This window comes from Eptatretus burgeri, chromosome 7 (genome assembly GCF_056783735.1).
Source record: "Eptatretus burgeri isolate ZD-2024b chromosome 7, Ebu_testis_v1, whole genome shotgun sequence".
In the NCBI taxonomy this organism is placed as follows: Eukaryota; Metazoa; Chordata; class Myxini; order Myxiniformes; family Myxinidae; genus Eptatretus; species Eptatretus burgeri.
In genome coordinates this window covers 58,876,775-58,901,774 of record NC_140967.1, presented here as the reverse complement: position 1 = coordinate 58,901,774, position 25,000 = coordinate 58,876,775, and the positions used below count along the sequence as shown (strand labels likewise).

Sequence of the window (25,000 nt, the reverse complement as noted above, 5' to 3'; positions counted from 1 at the left end):
GAGAGAGAGAGAGAGAGAGAGAGAGAGAGAGAGAGAGAGAGAGAGAGAGAGAGAGAGAGAGACAGAGAGGCAAAGGCTGCCGAGCAAAGCATGTTTGGCAGGCTGGGACATGCTGGAGAGTTCGGTATAAATAGAGTGGAGTGGCCGGGTCGGGCAAGCGCCTTTGGCTAAGGAGGAGAGAAAGGATAGACAGGAGAGAAAGAGAATAATTCCAGTGCTGAATTAAGCTTTATAGAACACACACACACACACACACACACACACACACACACACACACACACACACACACACACACACACACACACACACACACACACACACACACACACACACACACACACACACACACACACACACACACACACACACTAGCTGATATGTCGAAGGTAAGACACCACAATGCACAGTGGTACATGCAGTGACAGAGACAGAATGTACATTACACAAGGGAAAGGGGGGGGGGCATGAAATGTGGTTGGTTACAAGTCATTAGCATCATTACTGCGACAGCAAAACGAAAGTGCCTCATTCGTCGGTCACCTGGCGACCGGTGTGGCATGGCAGCAGGTCCAATCCACCTTGAGGAGAAGCATATTGTTATGAAGATGGACACTGGGTTTCAACATTTATACCGACACCATCCTGGTCATGAAGTTATGACATTGACAACAGCAATGACACAAAGGAAAAAAATTTAAGAAGCAGCTGAAAGCAAGGGAGTGGTAGAGTCTCAGAGAATGGAGATACAGCAAGGGAAGAATATATGGATGAACAAGATAGAGAAAAGGATGCGGAAAAAGACAGCGAAGATGGAGGCCAATGAAGTGAAGGAGAAGGAGAAAAGCAGGAAGAGAGGCATATAAAGAGAGACGCGTAACCTTTGAAAGATAGTTAAACAGAAAAAAGCGTTGCAGACAAAACAGAAAGACAATAAGACAAATATGCATGCAGCAGCTCAGGTGTTGACAATAGGACAGCAACACAGAGAGATGGAGACAGTATGGTTGAGTCTTGTAGAAAATAAAAACACACCATGTCTGCCTACCTGGACAAACAAACTGGCTCGATTGCAGACAAAAAACAGAAGCTTGTTCCTTGCCTGCCCTCTGCCGCCTTGCTTGAGCGCCACTTTTCCTATCGTCGCTGTCCCTCTCTTTCCTTTTTGCTTTTGCTTCCCTCTCTCTGTCGCTCTCTCTATCTCCTCCCTCTTTTTCTCTCTTTCTCTCTCTCTCTTTGCTCTCTCCTCCCTCCTTCTCCTCCTCCCACTGGGACGCGCTGCGCCGGCGCCACTGGCAATAACCGCAATGAGCTTGGGATGAGAATGAAGGGGGAGTGCATGAGAGGGTGAAGAGATGGGGAAGGCTGGTTGTCGACAGAGACAGAGGGGGGGGGAGAGAGAGAGAGAGAGAGAGAGAGAGAGAGAGAGAGAGAGAGAGAGAGAGAGAGAGAGAGAGAGAGAGAGAGAGAGAGAGAGAGAGAGAGAGAGACAGAGAGAGAGAGAGAGAGAGAGAGAGAGAGAGAGAGAGAGAGAGAGAGAGACAGAGAGAGAGAGAGAGACAGAGACACAGACAGAGGAATACGCTGGAGGGGAGAAAGACACAGTTTCAAAGACCTTAACGGAAGTTAATGTGACGGAAAGAATATTCAGATAAATGCAGTTAGACGAAATTATATCTTCGTTATATTCTTCCGCAAGTAAAAAGAAAAAGGTTTTGAATCGGTATTCTAAAATGGATTCTTACAGAGACAACATCCTCAGTTGGAGAATCACCCATTTAAATGATGCAATTTCTCTGTCACTGGGGATTGAATATTGTAAAATGCAATGTTCTCTCAACGTTTTGATTCCGCAGCATTGGTGCGAATGAAAATCAAAGTCAGCAAGGAATCTATGGTTGGTTTAAAGACCCCTTTTTTGGCAGTTCTTCATTGTTGAATTATCATAGCCCAACAGTGTATTGTTGGGACGCATAATCCCCCTTAAATGAGAGCCTTGAACGTTTTCCAGGTGATATGAAAAAGAGAGCCTGAAAACAGCACGATCTAAACAGTACTATAAGCAACCAGCCACAAGGATAGAGCTGTGAGAGAGAGAGAGAGAGAGAGAGAGAGAGAGAGAGAGAGAGAGAGAGAGAGAGAGAGAGAGAGAGAGAGAGAGAGAGAGAGAGAGAGAGAGAGAGAGAGAGAGAGAGAGAGAGAGAGAGAGAGAGAGAGAGAGAGAGAGAGAGAGAGAGAGAGAGAGAGAGAGAGAGAGAGAGAGAGAGAGAGAGAGAGAGAGAGAGAGAGAGAGAGAGAGAGAGAGAGAGAGAGAGAGAGAGAGAGAGAGAGAGAGAGAGAGAGAGAGAGAGAGAGAGAGAGAGAGAGAGAGAGAGATGGGGGTGGGGGACAGAAGGGTTTGTGAGGAAGAGAGGAGGGAAAAGAAAAGGGAAGGATGGAGAGGGTGAACGAAGGGGAGGGCAGACAAAGGCGAAGGGAGGAAGAAAGACAGCCGAACCTTTGAAAAATATCATGAAGGAAAGCTGACTTACAAGTTTATACAGTACAGTATTTCGATGACCTCAACAAAAGCCCTCTTTACACCCATATACATGTCTCAGTCCAGAGTATTGCATTACGTCACTGATCAGAATGCCCTTGCTTCAAACCGTATGAGACCTGACCCCCGCTGCCATGCCGGCATAGAAAGCTGCATGACGAATAGGATAAGCCAGTATTCTGCTTCAAAAATGTAATACTAACTTCAACTTTCATAGAATTCTTAATCTCTTGTAAAACTAGGGTGAAATAAAAGAAGAGTACTCATGCCATACGGTAACGGAAGAGTCGTGCAAGTGAAATGTACCGAAAGGAAATTAAGCTGGAAACGGGGAAAGCGAGACAGGTGACATAAATGGCAAGACACTAAATGGTGTCTACGCATGTAGGACTTTGAGAGTGGAGACTGAGAAAGGTTTACGGTCATGAGTGAAGCGATTATAGGTGAAACTTAAGATGCTTGATCAACGCGAAACAGGACAAAGAGGCATTATAATGGCAGCCGAAGAGAGGTTCTCAACAGGCTGTGAACCCACATCATGGAGAACAATCAAAAAGCTTGTCTGCATGAGTGACACGGGTGAGCAAAAGATACATACACACGAGTCTTAAACAATCATTTTGGTTTTATTAACAAGACAAATATTTGATACTAGACAATAGCTAGATCGAAGTCTCAATATAATTTAAAAAAAATCAAATAATAACTAACAAGGACAAGTGGAGAGGTCTCCACATGACATCACCAAAGACCACGACCAAGAAGAGTGGTGTAAAGTGCATAATTATCATGAATTATCATATATATATATATATATATATATATATATATATATATATATATATATATATATATATATATATATATATATATATATATATATATATATACAGTAGACTAGGCGTAAGTCGTCACCATCGGGACCGAAAAAAAAAGTGACGACTTAGAAATGTGACGACTTACGCGTATGCGAACATTCATGATGACTGTGGAGTGAAGGATGAAGTCGCGCGTGGCCTGGACACATATGTGTGAGAGCCGGCTATTGTACCAAAAGGAAAACACAATCCTCGGGGCATAGGTGGGGGTGAGTTGGTGAGTTGGAAAGTGATCAAGCAAAGATGGAATTCATGAATCAGTTTATCAAAAGTAAAGATAATGAACAACTCTGTAAGACAACTCGTATACCATCGGTGATGGTATGGTGACAAATTACATGACACAGTCATCGTGGTGATGATTACCACTCAATGCCTATGTGTAAGTGAGTGCAGTAATGTACAAAACAAGCCAAGATAAAACCATGATCGGACTTCAACACTAAGCTCGATCGATCCTTTACTTCTTCGCGAAGTAATCCGTTATGTTTGAATGCCTCAAACTCTTGGGCATCTGGTGCATGAGAAAGGATTCAAACCGGTCATTGTATTCCATGATGTTGGCTGGGCAATCCTCCACCGAAAGACAGTATCGGCCGAATATTTGGCCGAATCGGCCGAAACCGAATATTTGGCTGAGCCAACATTTGCCGAAACCAGATGATGAGCGCGTCATCGACATCTTCAAAGGACACACATTTCACGCATTTCACACTTCCCACCGGCCTCACGATCTTCTCCACTTGTCCAAATATCTTGCCCTTATTCTTCAAGATATCGTTCAATGTCTGCCGTTTGATGTCCAACTTCTCAGCTATGTCTGTTTTCTTCATCAGTGGATTTGCCTCACAAAACTGGAGAATGTCGTATTTTTCTTGGTAGGTTTTAGTTGTAAGCTTACGCTTAGTCGCCATTGTCCTGCCCGCAGTGCGATCAACGTGTGTGTACGCAGTTATAAATAGCCTATCACTGGCGGTGTAAACCAATGAGCGAGCATCACGATTCCATGAAATCGGGCTTCTCACGAGGCAGCAGTTCCGTGTGACGAGTTAGGAGTGGTAATTTACTTGAGTTTCCATTACGTGGGAATGGACAACATCTGACGACTTAGACGAAGTGACGACTTAGAGAGGGATGACCCTTTATTCAAAGGGATTTAACATGAGATAAATTCGGGACTTTTTGACGCTGCCGACTTCGGCGAAGTGACGAGTGACACGCTGCCGACTTACGCCTAGTCTACTGTATATATATATGTATATATATATATATATATATATAAATATATATATATATATGTATATATATATATATATATATATATATATATATATATATATATATATGTATGTATATACATATATATATATATATATATATATATATATATATATATATATATATATATATATATATGTATATATATCACAAGCTTGCGATAAGCTGCCACTGCTGTTTCACAAGCCGAGTGATTCATCAGTGTACGTGGCATCCTTCAGATGGACGTTAAATTGGGCGTCCAATCTGTTGGCATTAGTTGTTGGATGTTAAAGATCCAATGATGTCCATTATGAAGAGTTGGCAAGTTATCGCCAGCACCATGAACAAATTCCAAATTCCTGCCGTAGCAACTGCTGGGAAGGCAATGGCAAACCACCCAGTATTACACTTGCCAAGAAACTGCTTCGGCAGCACTGATGCTCTCCAAGAGAGTATGGTACATCCGTATGAGTATAATAATACAAGTATATATATATATATATATATATATATATATATATATATATATATATATATATATATATATATATATATATATATATATATATATATATATATATTGTTGCGAATTCGCGCCCGCCGGCGTGCGGACGGCCACGTAACTCGGATCGCGGCACGTCGCCCACCGGACGGACAATTCAGTCGTGACCCTCCGGGAACTATCGCCCGGAGCCAGTCACGGGTGCGCCTTTCGACCTCACCACAATCGTGCCAATCGGCCACCCGCGTAGGATCGGGTTGTTCGCTAAACTCGACCTACCTAAGTACCCACGCGGATGGTAAACCGGGCGATCGTACCTCGCCGCAGGTCGACTCCGGACACGAGCCGCTTTGGCGGCCCGTTCCGTACTATCGGGATAACCGAGCGGTGTTATCGTCGACCTCGACGGTTCAGATTATTTACCGGGCGTTTTGCACCCACTACGAACCCTTTACGTGAAGCAGGATGGAGAGTCAATTGGAGAAAAGACGAAGCAAAACGGGAAAACAGTTCACACAATGCACATTTATTTCCCCGCACACGGAAAGCACGTATATCCAGCCATACAGTCAAAATGCACATATAGCAATTAAGACAAACAAAAAAAAGCAACAACGACGCAGAGTTAATACCGACTACGCGCACACACGGCAACACTTATACAGCTTTACTTTACAGACGGCGCCAACACACATTTATGCAAAAGCAAAGAAAAGAAGCCACCCTCATAGACAAGGGGGCAGACAGGCCTGTAGGCCAAATGTGCGCGTGACCTGGAGGGTCCGCGAGACCGGGGGGGGGGGGGTCCAACACACGTCCTCGTGACGCGTTGGCGGGCGAGCCGCAAATGTGGCCGCGTGGCTGTGCCCCGACTCCGTGCTCCTTGGCGGGTTTCGTTGGCACGACGTTTGGAATGGGGTGGGAACGGGGCTCCCTTTTGCACTATCTCAGCGCGGGGGAAAGGGGGAATTGTTGATGCCCTGGGGGAGGGAGATGGCTGTCTGGCTTGGGTCCCGCGATGAGACGAGCGATTCCCCACACCGTAACCTCGTCGCCGACCACCGTCCTTCTCGCCTCGGACCCGAGCTCCCTTGCTTGCAGTTCCACCGCGACTCTTCTCCGTTCCGCACTCTCCTCACCCGACCGACCCGACTCTCTTTTCCAAAACTCTCTCGGCGACTCCAGAACCTAACTGACTTCATTCGCCTTGCGCTCGCCTTCTTATAGGCTGGCAGGAGCAGCTAATATGCAAATATTCGGATCAGAATGACCTCGGGGGCGGAGCCACGCTCGCCCATTGGTCAGAGGAAACGGGGGCGTGAATCTCCCCTGATCCTAGAATTTGCATATATCGACTTCATGCACACGCGCCTGGAGGCGGGGCCAAGCCGCCCCACGCTCGCTAATTGGACAGAGGAAAAGTGGGCGTGTCGCGTTTTTGATCCGAGTTTTCCCCTCGGAAAGGCCGCCATTTGCGCTCGCGGCTCGGTGCGTTTGGCACCAATCGCTGAACGGGCCCGAGACAGCCCGACGTTCAGCGTCCACAGGTGGTGCGGGAATGGCCGTAGAAGGAGAGAGGTGAAGGTGGTGGAGGGTTTTCGGTGGTGGTTCGATGGTTATGGTGCCATTTGGGAATGGCGGTGATGCGATGATGTGGGAGCGTAGATGGTGGCGGTGGCGTGGTTGTTGTTGTCTGAGGGTTGGAGCGTGGTTGTAGTTGGTGACGATGGCTGGTGTGGTGGTTAAGGTGGTTGTTGTGTGATGGCGGTTGAGGCGTGGTTGGTTCAAAATAAAGATAGAACAGAAAAATGACTGACTCAAAGCGTCGCAGCCCGGATGAATCACATAAATTCCTTCTATACAACGGGTTTGGGCTAACTACACATGTACTTAAAGAGATATCTCACCTACGGGCCCTTCATGGTGTAATGCGAATTACCGTAACAATATATATATATATATATATATATATATATATATATATATATATATATATATATATATATATATATACCGTATTTTCACGACCAAAAGGCGCACCGTGCCAAAAGGCGCAGTCTCAGTTGTGTGTGCCGTTCCTGTATTTGACACACACATAAGGCGCTCCTCACGATAGGGCGCGGGTTTTTTTTTTTTTTTTTTTTTTTTTTTTTTTTGTATACCTTGGTCGAGGCTCGTATGAGAGCTAACACACAACTCACAGCAAGGAGGCATGAGACAAGAGGGGCGGGAGTGGAAGGGACAAAACAGTGGGGAACAGACACATTAGGTGAACTGTGGAAGGGAGTGGGATGGGGATGGGACGGGAACATGGCGAGGGGAAGATGGACATTAAAGGGACTTTCAGGAAGGAAAGCAGGAGAATTGAAGGAAGTGGGCTTTGGGTGGATTATCGGGGTAGAAAAGATCGAGGATTTGCATGGGGGAAGATAAGAGGTGGTGGTGAACAGCTGTTTTGAAAGCCTGAAGGGAAGAATGGGAAAGAATAGAGTGAGGAAGTTTATTCCAAAGGCGGGAAAAAAAGAGGAATGAAAGAGTGAAGATGAGCAGTGATTCGTGATTTTGGTAGTTTTACCAGAAGGGGGTTGTTGGCGGACCTTGAGCGCCCTGTGGAAATGTGGTTGGGACAAATCGCAGAGAGAGCAGGGGGGCAAGGCTGGAGAGGAGTCGGTAGAAGACAGAAAGACCACCGACCAACCTGCGGTGATTGAGTGAGAGGCCCAAAGACTCAGCTTCATTGCGGGAGATGCCAATGATCTTAAAAGCCCTGGTTTCGACAGCGTGAAGTCGAGAAAGGTGGGAGGCAGGAGCACCAGCCCAGAGGGGAGAGCAGTACTCCATCAGGCTACGGACAAAAGCTTTGTAAGTGGTCAGGAGCTCAAGAGGGCCGAGGAAGGACTTTGCACGACGGAGGATTCCCAGTCGGCGACTGGCTTTTGAGGCAAGGTTGGAAATGTGACTTTCCCAGGAAAGGTCATGGCAGATAGTGAGACCCAGAAGCTTGAAAGAAAAGACTTCTTCCAGAGGATTGTTGAGAAAGTGGATGCGGGGGGTTTGTAAACGGTCCTTTCGAAGAGACATAGTGAGAGTGTGAGATTTGTCTGGATTGAAAGACATGTTCCACGTGTTGGACCAGTTTGTGATTTTATCCAGATCTGCAGTGAGCGAAGAAGCTGCTGCTTGCCGGTCTGAGGGATGACAGATGGTACGGCAGAGGGTTGAGTCATCGGCAAAGAGAAATAGAGGATTTTCCAGAGAGTCCGAGAGATCATTGATGAAAACCAGAAAAAGAACAGGGCCCAGAACGCTACCTTGAGGAACTCCAGCCTGCACAGGAAGAGGGGATGAAAGAACTCCATTTAGGGCCACACGTTGACTGCGACAGGAGAGGAAGTCTGCGAGCCATGAGTGGAGATGGCCTTGAATACCATGGGCAGAGAGTTTGGTGAGTAGGGCAGGGTGCCAGTAGGGCAGGTTTTATATGAATATCCTCTACTACGTACGTCCGCCGTACAACAACACACTCACACAAGCACACAAATGTGCGTATTTAAAAATAGATCGGGAGCAAAATTGAGTTTGGTTGTGCTTTATTAAAGTATTAGTTACAAAAATACTAAAACAATCAAATACCGGTAATAGTCTTTAATCAAATCCATCGAAATCCTCATCCTCTGTTTCGGAATCGAACTGCGCTAAACCCAACCTAGCAGGTCCACCTTCCTCGCCGTCAGAGTCACTTTCTGCACCGTGCGGCTCCTCCGAAATGATGCCGGCTTTAGCGAAAGCTCGGACAACAGTGCCAGCAGACACGTTAGCCCAGGCATCAACAATCCAGTGGCAAACTGTGGCGTACCTCGCCCGGCACTGCCTTCCACCCTTTGTGAAGCTGTGCTCTCCTTCGGTCATCCACCGCTCCCACGCCGCTCGCAGCCTCACTTTGAACGGCCGGTTCACGCCGATGGCTCGGCTGGATCCGTTTGTCGCAGATGTGCTTGCTGCAGTAGGAGCGGAAGTTTTCCATCATTTCTTGATAATCCGCCGGACGTTGCTGCGCTATCGTAGTCCTGGTCCGGATGGAAAAATGGCACCGTTTCATGAAGCGAAAGCACCAAGACGGACCTCCGTGGAAATGTTCGATTTTCATTTCCTCCGCTATCGATACTGCCTTCAGTCGGATCGTGACCGTCGAAACGCTCCTCCCACTTGCTCTTTGCTCAACGATCCACTGCTCAAGTCTTTCCTCCAACTCTGGCCACCTCGCCTTGTTTCCACGGAAACTCAGCTGCGTCTTCTTCACCTGTCGCAGCTCGTTTTCCAGCTTCCTCCACTTTCGAACCATCGACTCGTTGATCTGGAAATTCCTCGCCGCGGCTCGATTCCCATGTTCCTCCGCATAGCTGATCGCCTTCAGTTTAAACTGAGCTTCATAAGCGTGTCTCTTTGCCATTTTCGGGGTTGTTAAAACAGCAATGTTCTGCATACCGCACATACCTGTTCTTTTATACACACAAAGGGCGCACTGCACTATAGGGCGCGTCGCACATTTTGACAAAAATCTAAGACGTTTATATGCGCCTTATAGTCGTGAAAATACGGTATGTAACACCACCACATTTGGTCAGGACTGCTTCTGCCTGAAAGTTTCATCGACACAACAAATACATGCCAGTTAATAATAAACTACCTACAAGGTCATTAAAATCGAAGGAAATCATGAATGCTCGGGTGCGAAAACCACAAAGACCCGAAAAGATGGAGGTAGAAGGAAAAAAAAATACAAGTAGTACTCATAATAAGTGGAGGAAACGAGGAAACAAACAAAGACAAAATAAACAAGAAAGAGCAATCAGAGATTGCAGACCCTCAACAGGACTTGTTTTGTGTGGTGTTTGTGTAGTTTTGTGTAGTGTTTGTGTCTTGGTGTGTTACATCATTAATGAGAGACATACCTAGAACTGCCACTTTATAACTGCTGGTAGTGATGACCGAGTACCAAGACGTCCCACTTTGATGCAACCCCACTTTTATCGGACACCTGACCCTGACCCACGACGTTTATTGTTATTCGATTGAATTCAGAATGGGATTAAAATAAATTCAATTCAAATCAAATGGAAGACCAAACAGGTACAGTCCTGCATCAGAAAGAATCCAAAAACAAGCAAAAAGCAAAGATGAAGTCATCAGGAGGAACCTGGATAGGATTCACATTTCAGCTGCTACTCCTCTACCCACAAACCCATCCAGGCACAGACAAGTGAGCATTATTGAAAAAATAAAAATGAACCTCGATCAAAAGAAAATTAAAAAAAATTCTGCCTACCAGACCATGCGTCCAATCAAGTTGAAATTTAAAATATATATATATATATATATATATATATATATATATATATATATATATATATGTGTATGTATATATGTATATATATATATACATATATATATATATATATATATATATATATATACATGTATATATACTGTATATATATATATACATGTATATATACATGTATATATATATATATATATATATATATATATATATATATATATATATATATAAATATATATTCCCCAGTGCTACTGGATTATAATTTTGAAGTTTCACATCGATTGGTGGTCATATGGCAGATTCGCTGCCATGGTAGCTATCATTTCTTGAAGCGCGACTGTGTCGCTGATGCGGTGCCCCTCTACCAGTACACACACTGAAACTGGTACTCATTTTGCCGACCTCGGAAGGATGAACAGGCTGAGTCAACACCCTGGTGTATTAATTCAGCGGCCGACGGGGCTTGAACTCAGGACCCTAGGATCCCAAGCCGCCACCCTAACCACTGAGCTAACACGAGGCTTAGCTATATGTCGATTGATGAAGCGGCTCAAGAGAAAGATTAAAAAAAGACTAGACGACCCGTGAACCCGTTGGGTTGGCATTATGACAGCGGTTGATAAAAAAATAATTAACAAAAAAAAAGATAGATCCAGCGAACTATACCGCTGAGGTTGTTTGCATTGATCAAATAATCCCGAAGAGTACTTGACGGAATCGTGAATTGATTTTTTTATAATTTTTTTTTGTTGCCCGATTTCAACGAAACTTCATATTGCGCATCAATGTGAAAAAAAAAACGGAGAAAAGAAAGTTGAATAAATTATTGTGCATAATCTTCTAAACACAATTTTGTTTATTAATGAACACGGAAGCATTAGATCAAAATGGCGATGTTTATTTTATGCTTAAAAATAAATCGTTCTTTGTCTATACGAAATGTTTGAGATTTTAAAATAAATCATTTCAAGAAAAAAAAAAGATAGCTCCAGCAAACTATACTGCTGAGGTTGTTTGCATTCATTAAATAATCCCGAAGAGTACTTGACTGAATTGGGAATTGATTTTTAAAAAAAAAATTTTCATTGCCCGATTTGAACGAAACTTGATTCTGCACACTGCAGGAGAATGGTGAGTAAGGTGGCCCTAAAATTTTGGCGCTATCGTGTACCGTTTTGGCTGTATTTCGGGAATATACATACAGACATACATATTGTTGCGGATTCGCGCCCGCCGGCGTGCGAGCGGCCACGTAACTCGAATCGCGGCACGTCGCCAACCGGACGGACAATCCCGTCGTGACCCTCTCGGACTAACGCCGGGAACTAGTCACGGGTGGGCCTTTCGGCCTCAACACGATCGTGCCAATCGGCCCCCCGCGTGGGATAGGGTTGCTCGCCAAATTCGACCTACCTAAGTACCCACACGGAGGGTAGACCGGGCGATCGCACCTCGCCGCAGGTCGACTTCGGACACGGGCCACTTTAAGCGACCCGTTCCGTACTATCGGGATAACCGAGCGGTGTTATCGTCGGCCTCGACGGTTCCGATTAATTCTCGGGCGTATTTAGCCCACGACCAACCCTTTACGTGAAGTAAGATGGAGATTCAATAAAGGAAAAGACGAAGCGAAACGGGAAAAACAGTTCAACATAAAGCACATTTATTCCGCGGCAAACGGAAAGCACACATATACAATTATACACCAAAAGCAAATGTAAAAGAAGAAGAAACACACAATAATGCACAAAAAGCAAATGTAAAAGCAAAACACAATGCAGATCTACCACCGACTACCGAGCACACGGCAACACTTATACAGTTTTACTTCACAGACGGCGCCGACAACACATATACTCAAAGCAAAAGAAAAAGGGACCACCCTCCACTATGAGGGGGCAGACGGGCCTGGGACTGAGACCGCGTCGAGCCTACCCGTCTGGTGATGAGCCGCAAAATGGCGGTGGCGTCCCGACTCCGCGGGCCTCGCGGACAGTGTCTGGAATGGGGTGGGAACGGGGCCCCCTTCTCACACTATCTCAGCGCGGGGGGAAACAGGAGGGGGTTGTTGATGCTCGGGGGGATGAGGATATCTCACTGGCTCGGGTCCCGCGACGAGCGTCTCCACCACGACCTCGGTCGCGTTACCGGCCTCCCCTCTCCGCAGCTCCCCGACTCTGACACGAGCGCCCTCTCGACTGCCTTCGCCGCCGCCACCTCTCCAACTCTCCCACTCTCCACAGCTCCGTCCAACTGCTTTCTCTGACTCTTCTCTTCTCAACTCTCCTTGACTGACTCTTTCCAACTCAACTGCTCCGACTCTTCCCAACTCAACTGCCTTTTTGGCGAGCGAACGCGGCCCTTTATAGCCCCCGTGGCTTCGCTCCTTCACCTTCGACCCTTTACCTCTGGCTGGCTCCCCATTGGACAGAGGAAAAGTGGGCGTGAATGCTTTTTGATCCGCGAATCTGCATATAGCGATTATACTCCGACGCACCTGGAGGCGGGGCCAAATCGCCCCATGCTCGCTGATAGGACGGAACAGAAGTGGGCGTGAATCGTTTTTGATCCGATTTCTTCGGAAAGGCTGGTGTTTTTGCACCCGCCGCTCAGCGCGCGCCCTGCACGAGTCCAGGATCGATGTCCACAAGCGGCGCGGGAATGGCGGTGATGCGATGGTTGCGAGAGCGAGATGTGACGGCAAGGGTCGTGGCTGTGGTTGTGAAGCGGCGTTGCGGTTGGTGGTTGTTGTGTGATGGCTGTTGAGACGTGGTTGGTGGTGGTAGTAATGGCGGCTGGTCCAAAATAAAGATAGTAAAAGAAAAACGGCTATCGAGAAGGGTCGCAGCCCGAATGAATGACATTCATTCCCTCTAAACAACGGGTTTGGGCTACTACACATATACTTACAGAGATATCTCACCTAAGGGACCTGAATGGTGGTTTGCGAATTTCATCAACCACAATAATATATACAAGATGAGAGTTTTAGTAATATATAGATTTATATTCAACCCAATATGGCTGCCAATACAAGTTTCCCCTTGATCTGGAGAATCAGATTTTAAAGGGTTTCAGGATAAATCCAATATGGTTCCCAAACCATGAGACCTATGACATCACAGGGTGGGAACCTTTTGCTCCTCATGGATAGGCAATCACCATGTAAAGTTTTGCCTCGATCTATTCAGCTGTTTTGGAGATTTTTGAAGGTATATATATATATATATATATATATATATATATATATATATATATATATATATATATATATATATATATATATATATACACACACACATATGTATGGCTGCCAAACCACATGACCGATGACATCATCAATTTTTTCTGTTGACCAATTTATCCCGAGATGACCCTCAAAATTTTTCATACTGAATGGATGTGGTGTTCTACGGATGCAATTATGATGTCACAATGAGTGCACATATGACATCATAAAAAACATTACATTTATTCCACATGAGGAGTACTTGTCATGTGCCAAGTTTAATTTTTTTCAATGAAGCAGTTTCAGAGATACAGAGGTCAAAAGTTTTTCCTTTTTTTCCAACATGGTTGCCACACCACCTGACCTATGACGTCATAATTATCATTAGACCATTCTACATGAGTCGTCGCTCTTCTGGTAAAAAAAGTTCGTGTCAATCTGACAAGCGGTTCCAGAAAAAGGGGAATAACAAAATGCAGCCATGTACGGATTTGAACTAAAATCTAATCAGCTTGTTCTTTTTACACACCCAACCTCTCCACTAAATTTCGTCCAAATTAGTCAACAACTTTTTGAGATATCCTGTTCACGGACAGACAGACAGACAGACAGGGGTGAAAACATAACCTCCGTCCACATTCGGTGGCTGAGATAAAAAGTTATTTTTCTTCTCAAGGACAAAAGTAGGAAAGGCCAGCAAAGATAAATGTATTTCCCAGTGCATGAATATGATTAGCATAATGATGGACAGGAAGAGAGAATTAGAATGTCACTGAAAACAAAGCAATAAGGGTAATCCAAGTACGAGTGGAAATAATGGCAGCTGTATCCAATAACTGGTTAACCTTCACACAACAATCATTATGAAATTGATTTTTTTTTTTTATAATAATGATCTAAGGCTCATGGACGAGCTTGTACGTGTATCACATTGAGGATAAAGACATTAGTAGACATCATTGTACTTTTATATATGGGTTACTACAAAGGACACGAGGACTCACAGACAAACATACAGTAGATGGTATTTGAATCTGGCTTTGCTCTCACTTGTTCAGATGGCAATCCATTTAATGTAAAATAAAATTACAATCACGATAACTGCTGCACTTGCAGATCATTTTCAAACTCCAATACCTCATTAAGGTTACCCTACACTGTTGTTCCAGTTATCATTGACATTATCAACAAAAATAATATCTTAATGATCTATATGTAATTGACCTTTCCACTGTAAATCAGTGGTGGGTAACCTAAGGTAACCAGAGGGCTGCAGGTCCGTCCCCTTAAGCGACTCCAAGGGCTGTAAGACCCTCTTCGCTGCATTTACGAGCCATTTTATACAAGTTATTCCGAGATAAACAGTAAGAATGTAAATGAAGGAATAAGCATGTCAATACAAAAGAAAAACCCTTAAAAGTTATAAATATAGTGCTTCCTCAATGGGACTTGCAAGTGACCATATTTTATGTAAAAGATTGAAAATGACCAGACAACCGAGTGTAAAGTGTAAAACCGAGGTGGAAGGGAGGTGTGAGGGCGCGGCACGAGCCACGGACTGAACATGACCACTCCAAGATGCTGGATTCACCTAACAGATGGTGGCGACTACCGACTACACCTATCCAGTGTGACCACTCCTAATTTTCACAAATGCCAAGGTGAGCCAATGAAAAAAGCCAAGAATTCAAAAGGTTTCGGAAAAGCGATGATAATAGAAAGCCTACACGCCAAGAAAACCTATAAAAAACCAAGACGCCAAGGTGAACAACGAATAGCCATGATCTTGTGAAAAAGCCAAGGAGTGGTCACACTGCACCTATCAGGAAGGAACAACACAACTGCCGATGCATTTTCTGAGTTAACCTCAAGGTGTTTTCACTCCGATGACTCATTGCACCTCCTGCCGATAGTTTTAGGAATTAGCAACCAGAGTAAAAATGAAAGAAAGAAAAAAAGAGAAATCTTCAAAACGACTACAATATAGTAGTTCAGTGTGAACTGTTTGTATTTAATTATTTTTCTTCCACTAATATATTTCCTTGATCTGTGTGTTCAAGATCAAGATCTGTGTGTTTCGCATAGATTTACCTGCCCAGTGAACTACAAAGATTGATCAACGAGTCTGTGGCCGAGCATTTACGCAACCTTGAAATAAATAAATAAATAAATAAAGGCGGTTTTTTTTTCAGCAGAAAGCATATACTGTACATTGTTTTGAAAGTAGTCTGGAAAAATTCAGGTAAAAACATTTTTTCTCTTTAACGAAGCCCAGGAAAAGGCAGTCCACCTCACCTGTGCTAAGTCTCCTCCCAGCACTCTTGTACAAAGCAGTGCTCTCTCATGTGGGAAGTGTAACACGTGGTGGTGTTGGTAGGTGGTGGGGAGACAGGTAGAGGGAAAGATCTGGGGAGGTAGGGGGACGTGAAGGTGGGAATGGGAAGGGGAAGTGGAATAGTGCGGGGGAAGGGAAGTAAGGTGAGAAGGTACACAACATACAAGCCAACCCTCTGAACAATGTAGGAGGGACAACGGTTTGATTTTCTCAGGACAATTTGGTGATTGTTCACTTAACACGCTTGATACATTCACACTTAGGAGAACCCACGCCGAAAAAAAAACCAGAGCATATCGAAATCCCATCAACACAGGACAACGTGCATACACACAACCAAAAAAAAAAAAAACCTGTTAAACACTTGAACAAAGGAAAAACGTTTTCCATGTTAGAGATGGACTTTTTACATGCAGCCACAGATATAATCATTGTTCACCTATCCCATTGTCTATGACCAGAATTATATAGGGTATCCATAAAGTCCTTGTGCAACTGTGAACTTTTACAACTTGTGGTGTACACATGATAGAAACAAGGAGTAAATGGCGCATGAAAGTGTAATCACCCTGCGCTCGTGAAGCGAAAAGCAGGGCTTGGCATTCGGTTGCGTACATGCACGTGTGTCTGCATTTTCAAAATTCATTTTCTCGGCAACTGTTGGTCTGATGGACACGAATTTTTACCATAGGAGTGCCTCTGCCTGTAAAAATATTTATTCATAATGACGTCATATGTCACGTGGTACAGACGCCATCTTGGAAAAATGTTTCACCTGTATATCTCCCAAACCCCTCAATGGAAAAAAAAATTGAACCATGGCTCATCGTCAAGTACTCCCAATGGGGAATAAGATTTGCTGATAATAATGTAATCGGTGCTTTCATTATGACGTCATAATTCGACAAGTACAACACTTGATCTGATCAGCATGAAAACATTTTTCCTTTGCAACTCTGTTAGTCTGATGGACACAAAATTTTCAGAATATGAGTGATCCTCCTGTTGAATTTTTAAAATGATAATTATGTCATAGGTCACGTGGTAAGGTGCCATCTTGGAAAAATTGAAAAAAGTTTCACCTCCATATTTCCGAAACCACTCCATGGAAAAAATTGGAAAAAAAAATACATCATGGCTTATTGTCAAGGACTCCTCTTGGGGAATAAGATATGTTAATGATGATGTCATTGGTACTTTAATTATGTCATAATCTGACAAGTACAACACTTATCCGATAATTACGATTTTTTTTTCTCAGCATCTGTTGATCTGATGGACACTAAATTTTCATCATAAGAGCGCCTCCTCCTGCAGAATATTGCAATGATAATCATGATGTTGTAGGTCATGTGGTACATGCACCATCTTGGAAAAACCAAAAAAATGTTGCACCTCTATATCTCCAAAAACAATTGACTGCGCAGGGTAAGTATTCTATGAACATCATCGAGTTCATACAGTTTTGTTCATGTTAATATTGTTATTAATGTTGTTAAATGCACAACCCCCCTGGGTTTCTTGAGAAGTTGACATTTTGTGATGAGGCTTCTACATCAGTGGAAAATTGTCAACCACTACCGCATTTGGTTCCCGAACTGTGACGGTTACATTTTTCACATATCACCTTGTTCAAACCAGCAAGACTCGGCTCCCTGCCACTATGCTTCAAAAGTGCGGCGGTTCTTGAATGATGTTTTCCCAGCCAAGTGGATCAATAGATGTGGACCAATAGCTTGGCCACTTCGTTCACTTGACCTGTCCCCATTGGACTACATTTTTTGGGGCTATGCAAAACTGTTATTTACTCATCAAAACTACATTATTTGGATGAACTTAGAGCTACAGTCATAAATGCAATTGATAAAATTACTCAGCAGCAAATGGAGAATTTTTTCAACACGTTGGAAAATCTGATTGAATGATGTATCACTAAAGATGGTGATTATGTTGAAGCCTAAAAAAATTCCACTGCATTGAGTAAAACATTATGAATTATGCTTTCATGCACCATTTACAGTTTGTTTATATCATGTGTACATCACATTTTGCAAAAATTCAAAGTTGCACAAGGACTTTATGGACACCCTGTGAACAAGGCTGAAAGAGTAAAATGCCCATAAAATATCTATACATACATAAAGGAACCCGCAGGGGGAAAATATTGTGAAGGTTTAAAGAGAGTGGATATGTCAAAAATAGATTTTGAGAATACTTGATATTTTGAATTTATATTCAAATATATATATATATATATATATATATATATATATATATATATATATATATATATATATATATATATATATATATATATATATATATATATATATATATATATATATATATATATATATATATATATATATATATATATATATATATATATATATACATACACACACACACACATATAGCCTGGTGTTGGCGCAGTGGTTAGGGCAGCGGCTTGGGATCCAAAAGGTCCTGAGTTCAAGCCCTGTTGGGCCACTGAATTAATACACCAGGGGGTTAACTCAGCCTGTCATCCTTCCGAGGTCGGCAAAATGAGTACCAGTATACTGGGCCGGTGTATACCCCGGTTAAAATAGGTGTACCATATCCCTGTGTCGTAAGAGGCGACCAGGGTTGCGTCAGGAAGGGCATCCGGCGTAAAACATGTGCCAAATCACGATGCGGATCATACGGATGATCCGCTGTGGCGACCCCGAACGGGAGCAGCCGAAAGAAGAAGAAGAAGAGAAGAGATATATATATATATATATATATATATATATATATATATATATATATATATATATATACATATATAAATCAGATATATATATATATATACATATATATATATACATATATAAATCAGATATATATATATATACATATATAAATCATATATATATATACATATATAAATCATATATACACATATATATATATATATATATATATATATATATATATATATATATATATATATACATATATATATATACATATATATATATACATATATATACATATATACATATTGTTACGGATTCGCGCCCGCCGGCGTGCTGACGGCCACGTAACTCGAATCGCGGCACGTCGCCCACCGGACGGACAATCCAGTCGTGACCCTCTCGGACTAACGCCGGGAACCAGTCACGGGTGGACCTTTCGGTCTCACCGCGATCGAGCCAATCAGCCCCCGCGTGGGATAGGGTTGCTCGCCAAATTCGACCTACCTAAGTACCCACACGGAGGGTAGACCGGGCGATCGCACCTCGCCGCAGGTCGACTTCGGACACGGGCTACTTAAGCGACCCGTTCCGTACTATCGGGATAACCGAGCGGTGTTATTCGTCGACCTCGACGGTTCGATTAATTATCGGGCGTATTCAGCCCACTACCAACCCTTTACGTGAAGCAAGATGAGGATTCAAAGAAAGAAATGACGAAGCGAAGCGGGAAACAGTTCAACACAAAGCACATTTATTCACGGCACACGGGAAGCACACATATTCAATTCCACCAAAAGCACATAGAAAAGAAAAACACAATGCAATTTACACAAAAAGCAAATGCGACAATGCAGATCTAATACTGATTACGCGAGCACACGGCAACACTTATACAATTTTACTTCACAGACGGCGCCGACAACACATACCCAAAACCAAGAAAAAGAACCCTCAAGGATGAGGCGGGCCTGAGGCCGAGACCGGGTCGGGCCTACCCGTCTGGTGATGAGACGCGGAGCGGCGATGGTGCCTCAACTCCGCGGGACTCGCGGGCAGTGTCTGGTAGGGGGTGGGAAAGGGGCCCCCTTGGTCGCACTATCTCAGCGCGGGGGGAAACAGGAGGGGGTTGCTGATGCTCGGGTTATAGAGGATTCCTACTCTGCCTCGAGTCCCGCGACGAGCGTCTCCACCTCGGCCAGGTCGCGCTGTCGGCCTCCCTGGGGTGCAGCTCCCTGCACGACGCGAGCACCCTCTCGTCTGCCCTCGCCGCCTCTCCACAGCTCCGTCCCCTCCGCTCCGACTCCAACGCACACGACGGCGACCAGCTCCTTTTTCCCAACTCCACCGCCCGCGAAGTCTTAACTCTCTGTTCCACTTGACTGACGAACGCGGTCGCTTATATAAGCCCCGTGGCTTCGCCTTCTCATCTTTGACCCCCTCCCTTCGACCTTTCACCTCGCTCCCCATTGGCCCGAGAAAAAGTGGGCGTGAATGCTTTTTGATCCATAAATTTGCATATATCGATCGCCCTCCAACGCCCTGGGGGCGGGGCCAAATCGCCCCTCGCTCACCGATTGGACGGAACAAAAGTGGGCGTGTGTCGTTTTTGATCCGTTTTTGAAGTGGAAAATCCGTGGTTTTGTACACGCTGTTCGGCGCGCGCCCTGCACGAGTCCAACACCGGTACCCACAAGCGGCGCAAGAACGGTGGCGATGCGACGGTTGCGAGGTGTGACGTGAAGGTCGTGGCGGTGGGTGGTTGATGTGGTGGTCGGTGGTGGTAACAATGGCGGTTGGTCCAAATTAAAGATAGTAAAAGAAAAACGGCTATCCTGAAGAGTCGCAGCACGCATAAATGACATGTATTCCCACTAGACAACGGGTTTGGGCCTAACTACACATGCACTTACCGAGATATCTCACCTAAGGGACCTGAATGGTGGTTTGCGAATTTGGTAACCACAACACTACCCCCTCCCCTTTTTACAGACTCGTCCCGAGTCGTCAAATTTTCGTGTGCCATCATGTGTAGTTTTCCCCTAGTACATTTTACCTACGGATCCCTGAGTGCGACATTCATGGTATTCGTGTCCCCAAAATAAATAACCTGAGGGCTGCGTAACTACCTAAACAAACTCACTCACACGGACGACTTAAATAAAATTGCCGGCGCTAGACAGACATGCCGGGGGCACACTCATATTTACAGTACATCTTAACCTTAACTTACAAATTTTACACTAAACCATGGCCCAGGATCACTGAACTCTGCAAAAGAAAACAGTTAGCAGGGAGCCAGGCTGCTCGCATGCAGTCTCTGGCTCAAACAATGCAGGTGACAGGGAACGTGGCTGGCTGCTCACACGCAGTCCAAGGCCTTCCCTTTTGAACTGAACGCAGTGAACCACAACGGTGCATGGGCTGCACAAACGCAGTCTCCGTGCCAGCTCAAGTGGCACACGCAATGAACACAACGAATGGATGGATGAATGGTTTGAACTGAACGCAGTGAACCACAACGGTGCATGGGCTGCACAAATGCAGTCTCCGTGCCAGCTCAAGTGGCACACGCAATGTACACAACGAATGGAGGGATGAACACAAACACTGTGCACGGGCCGCCACTGCAGGCCCGTGTTGTAGCTGCCAACAGGGCAGTTCTTGCAGCTTGCAAACTGTTGCCTTGATCCTGGCGCACATGGCAATGAACAGGGGGGGGAAAGCAAAAATTGAACGGGGCTGGTGAACATGGGCAGTGGGCATGGCATGGCAAAGGCAGCAGGCAAACACAGCCCGCAGAAGAAGGCCGCTGCAGGCAAACACAGCCCGCAGATGAACTGGCCGGCACAGGCCTTGAAGAAAACAGCCAGCAGATGAACTGGCTGGTACAGGCCTTGCAGCACAACAACAGCTGCCGATGAAGTTAGCCGGCCTCTGCCTTGCAGCAAAACACGGCCAGCCGATGAAGTTGGCCAGCCTTTGCCGTTCAGTGGAGGTTGGTGGAGGGAGTGCGGTGGTGCTGGCCACTTGGAAGGCGGGCTCGGACCTACCTACCTGTCTCCCTCCCAACCTATCGCCTTTGCCTGTCACTGTACATACCCACTCCCTTAATTTGTCAAACCTCAATTTAGCCCCCTTAATTTTTTTTATTATTATTTTTTTCTTTTACTTCCCCACTATAAATCGTCCCCTAACCCCCTTTATCGTCCTTGTTCGGCTAACCTATCCTGTCACCTAGCCTACTCCCAACCCCTACGTTCCCTTCCCGGAGGGGAATAAGGGAGAGCTAACGTCCTGTGTCGAGGCCCAACGAAGCCTCAGAATGGCCTCCCCAGAGTTCGGCGATCTAACCCAAAGTGGGTCCAGCGGCCCACAATGAGAGCGAGGGGATGGATGGTGCGGAGGGGTACATCTCCTAATCTACCCTATCCGTTTAACAGTTAAACTACCCCGGGGCTTTCAACAAGCGCCTCTCGCTTAAACTATTGGTTCTAACAACCCAGATTCCCGTCGCCTATGTTGGTGTCCTCACAATTTCGGGCCTCGCCCCCCAATTTTCTCTCCGTGCCCTCACACGGTCTCATGGCTGGGACACGTGGCCCCCTTTTGGCAGGCACGACCCTCTGCCGAATCTCCCGCTATGGCACCCCCGGGCACTACACTGCCTCCGAGCCTACCAGCTCCCTAACACCGGGGAGTGCCCCCCATGGCACCTCCCCTGAAACGCACACGTGGCAGGCCGGCCTCCCGGGCCCCTTTCCGAGGGTCACCCGTGCCCACAACACTGCCCACGCGGCTAATGGCGCCCCGGGCCCCTGCACCAAGCAGGCGCACCCGTGCCCACTGCTCTATCCCGGCCCCCCATGGGCCCATGGCCTACCGCGGCCGACTAGCCTGGTGCCCGGGGTACCCACTCAGCGATACTCACCTTTCGCAGCCACGCTCCCAAGCCCGTCAACAGGGCTCCTGCACCCCTCCAAATGGGTTTCGAGCCTACATTCCCACCAACAGCAAAACGACCTCCATTTTTCAATTTAACTAACCCAGCTAACTTACTTTATACTGACCCCGGGGTCCCTTGGGCGGGAGTCACTCCTCCCCCCAATCACTCATCGCACCATGCATTTCCCATTCGCTCCACTCACACAGACCCGCTGGCCTCACTCACTCACCAAGCACATGCTTCCACTTCACTCACCAACTCTTCAACACACACACCGCTGAACTCTGCCATCCTTCTAACTACATCCCCTAACTAACTCGTGCTCACACGTCGTCCCTTAAACTACAGCACGTTCCTTTTAACGCTACGTAGCTAAACTAAGTCCCCTCTACACATTCACAAGTCTGTCACTGTCCTCGAATGTCCCAAAAATCAATTTCCCAACCTAAAGCTCACTAAATCCCTCCACCTAATCCATTCCACGGACTCCATGAGGACTTACCCCTGCCCCATGAAGTCGGTCTAACTAAGCTAACCCTTCCCCCTAACTAGTTTCCATCCTGTGCCCAGGGAAAGGGGGTCTTCCACCCCTTGCCCAGGAATCCTGTGTACCCGAAAGTGAGGCTTGTTCTTTTTTTTTTTTTTCTTTACATGCGCAGCGCCAGCGCGGCAACTCGCGCACTTTGCACCTGCCCGTGACGTCATGCAGCTGCACGTGTTCCTCGTCCCTCCTTGGACGGTACCATCCGGCAGAGATACCCCTCCTGCCGGATTCCAACCCCACGTGCAGCCATGGCGTCACCGTGCGCATAAAAAAAAACACAAGCCCCACGTCTCGAGGGGTTCCCCACGCGAACACATGTGCTTTGCCCGTTGGAGCTTAACACACACGATCGCGTGGAGAACCCGTCCGGTCCAAATCCATAATCCTGCCTAAACTTTGTCCGTCCGCGGGATCGGCAAATCCACCGCGTGCGTTTCCGGACCGGGACTTCACCCTCGCAAGCGAGCACGTGGTGGTCTCGTGCGTTGCACAGCACGGACCTCGTGCTCACTGCTGGGTGAACCCGGCACGGTCCCCGAAACAACTACAGCCGCTACCCGGCTTTCTTTCTTCTGTCGTCGTCGTCGTCGCCATTCAACCCACGCACACCTGCGTGTTACGACGCACACAGTCCACTCCATCACATTCACACCGGGAGACGCGGCTGCGTGCTCCCGCATGCTAACCGACATCTCCCTCACATACCGCTCTCTCACACACACGGTCTCCCTTGCATACGGCCGTTCACTCACGCGTGCCTCACTACTCACACAAACCATACTACTCACACACGCGGGGGCACTCAACCGCTGTGCCTCATCCACACTCCGTGCCTCATCCACACACGCGGGGGCACTCACCCGCGGTGCCTGATCCACACACCGTCCCTCACTCACACACACGCCCTCTTCCACACACGGCGTGCTGGGAAGCACGTACTCTGGCACAATCGCCACCTCACCACTCACACACGGGGTCGCTTCCACACACGGGGACGCACTCACACCTTGCACCACACACACAGGGACAACTACACTGGGGATTCGTGTCCCCACAAGGGTCTCCGGGGCCTCTATACCCCCCAAGCTCTCCGTGCACCCGTTCGCAGCACTCCTCCCCCCAACCTCGCAAAGCACGACCGAACTCACCTGGTCGTGACTCGCCTCAAGGGGGCACACTCCCTCCCCTCGTTCCTGGAGAAGGCCACCCAGGTGCTCGCACTGGGTCTCCACACGCTCCGCGAGCTCACCCCCATTATCCTCCACTACCTCCATGTGTGTGTGCGCGTCACTTACCCCGTCTTCATCGTGTAGCCTTTCCTCTATTTTTTCTATCTCCCGTGTCTCTATACATTTATGAGTTTCTGTTGTCGTCACCTCGTGTCTCGTCTCACACGTTTTGGTCTCCCCATTTAATTTTTCCCTTTTGGTCACCGTCGATTCCTCTGTCACGACCCTCGCCCAACACGCCCCCCAAATTATTTTTTTACCCGCCTCCACCGCGGGCCTGTCAGCCGTTGCACCCCCTTCCAGCTCGTTTGCTCCTACACGTGGAGTCGCCATTTCTATCTCCCTGGTCACGGCCTTCATGCCCGCCTGCAGGCATCGGCCCATGTTCTGCGTCTCACCCCGTAGCTTTTTCATTTCCTCCTTCATGTTTGTTTCCATTCCGTTCATTTGTTGTGTATTCGCATCCATCTTTTCGTTCA

General features: G+C 46.2%; 1 protein-coding gene across 7 annotated transcripts in view; it reads right to left on the bottom strand.

Moving 5' to 3' along the window:
* Positions 1-25,000, bottom strand: part of GSE1 (Gse1 coiled-coil protein) — a 228,833-nt gene that overhangs the window by 106,795 nt on the left and 97,038 nt on the right. For 5 of the 7 annotated variants that reach the window (XM_085888620.1, XM_085888615.1, XM_085888616.1 and 2 more), the window contains exon 2: positions 16,043-16,153. The exons of the other annotated variants lie outside the window; for them this stretch is intronic. In XM_085888620.1, coding sequence (XP_085744746.1) covers positions 16,043-16,153 — 111 coding nt within the window. The remainder of the gene's footprint in view (positions 1-16,042; positions 16,154-25,000) is intronic. 7 annotated transcript variants of the gene reach the window in all.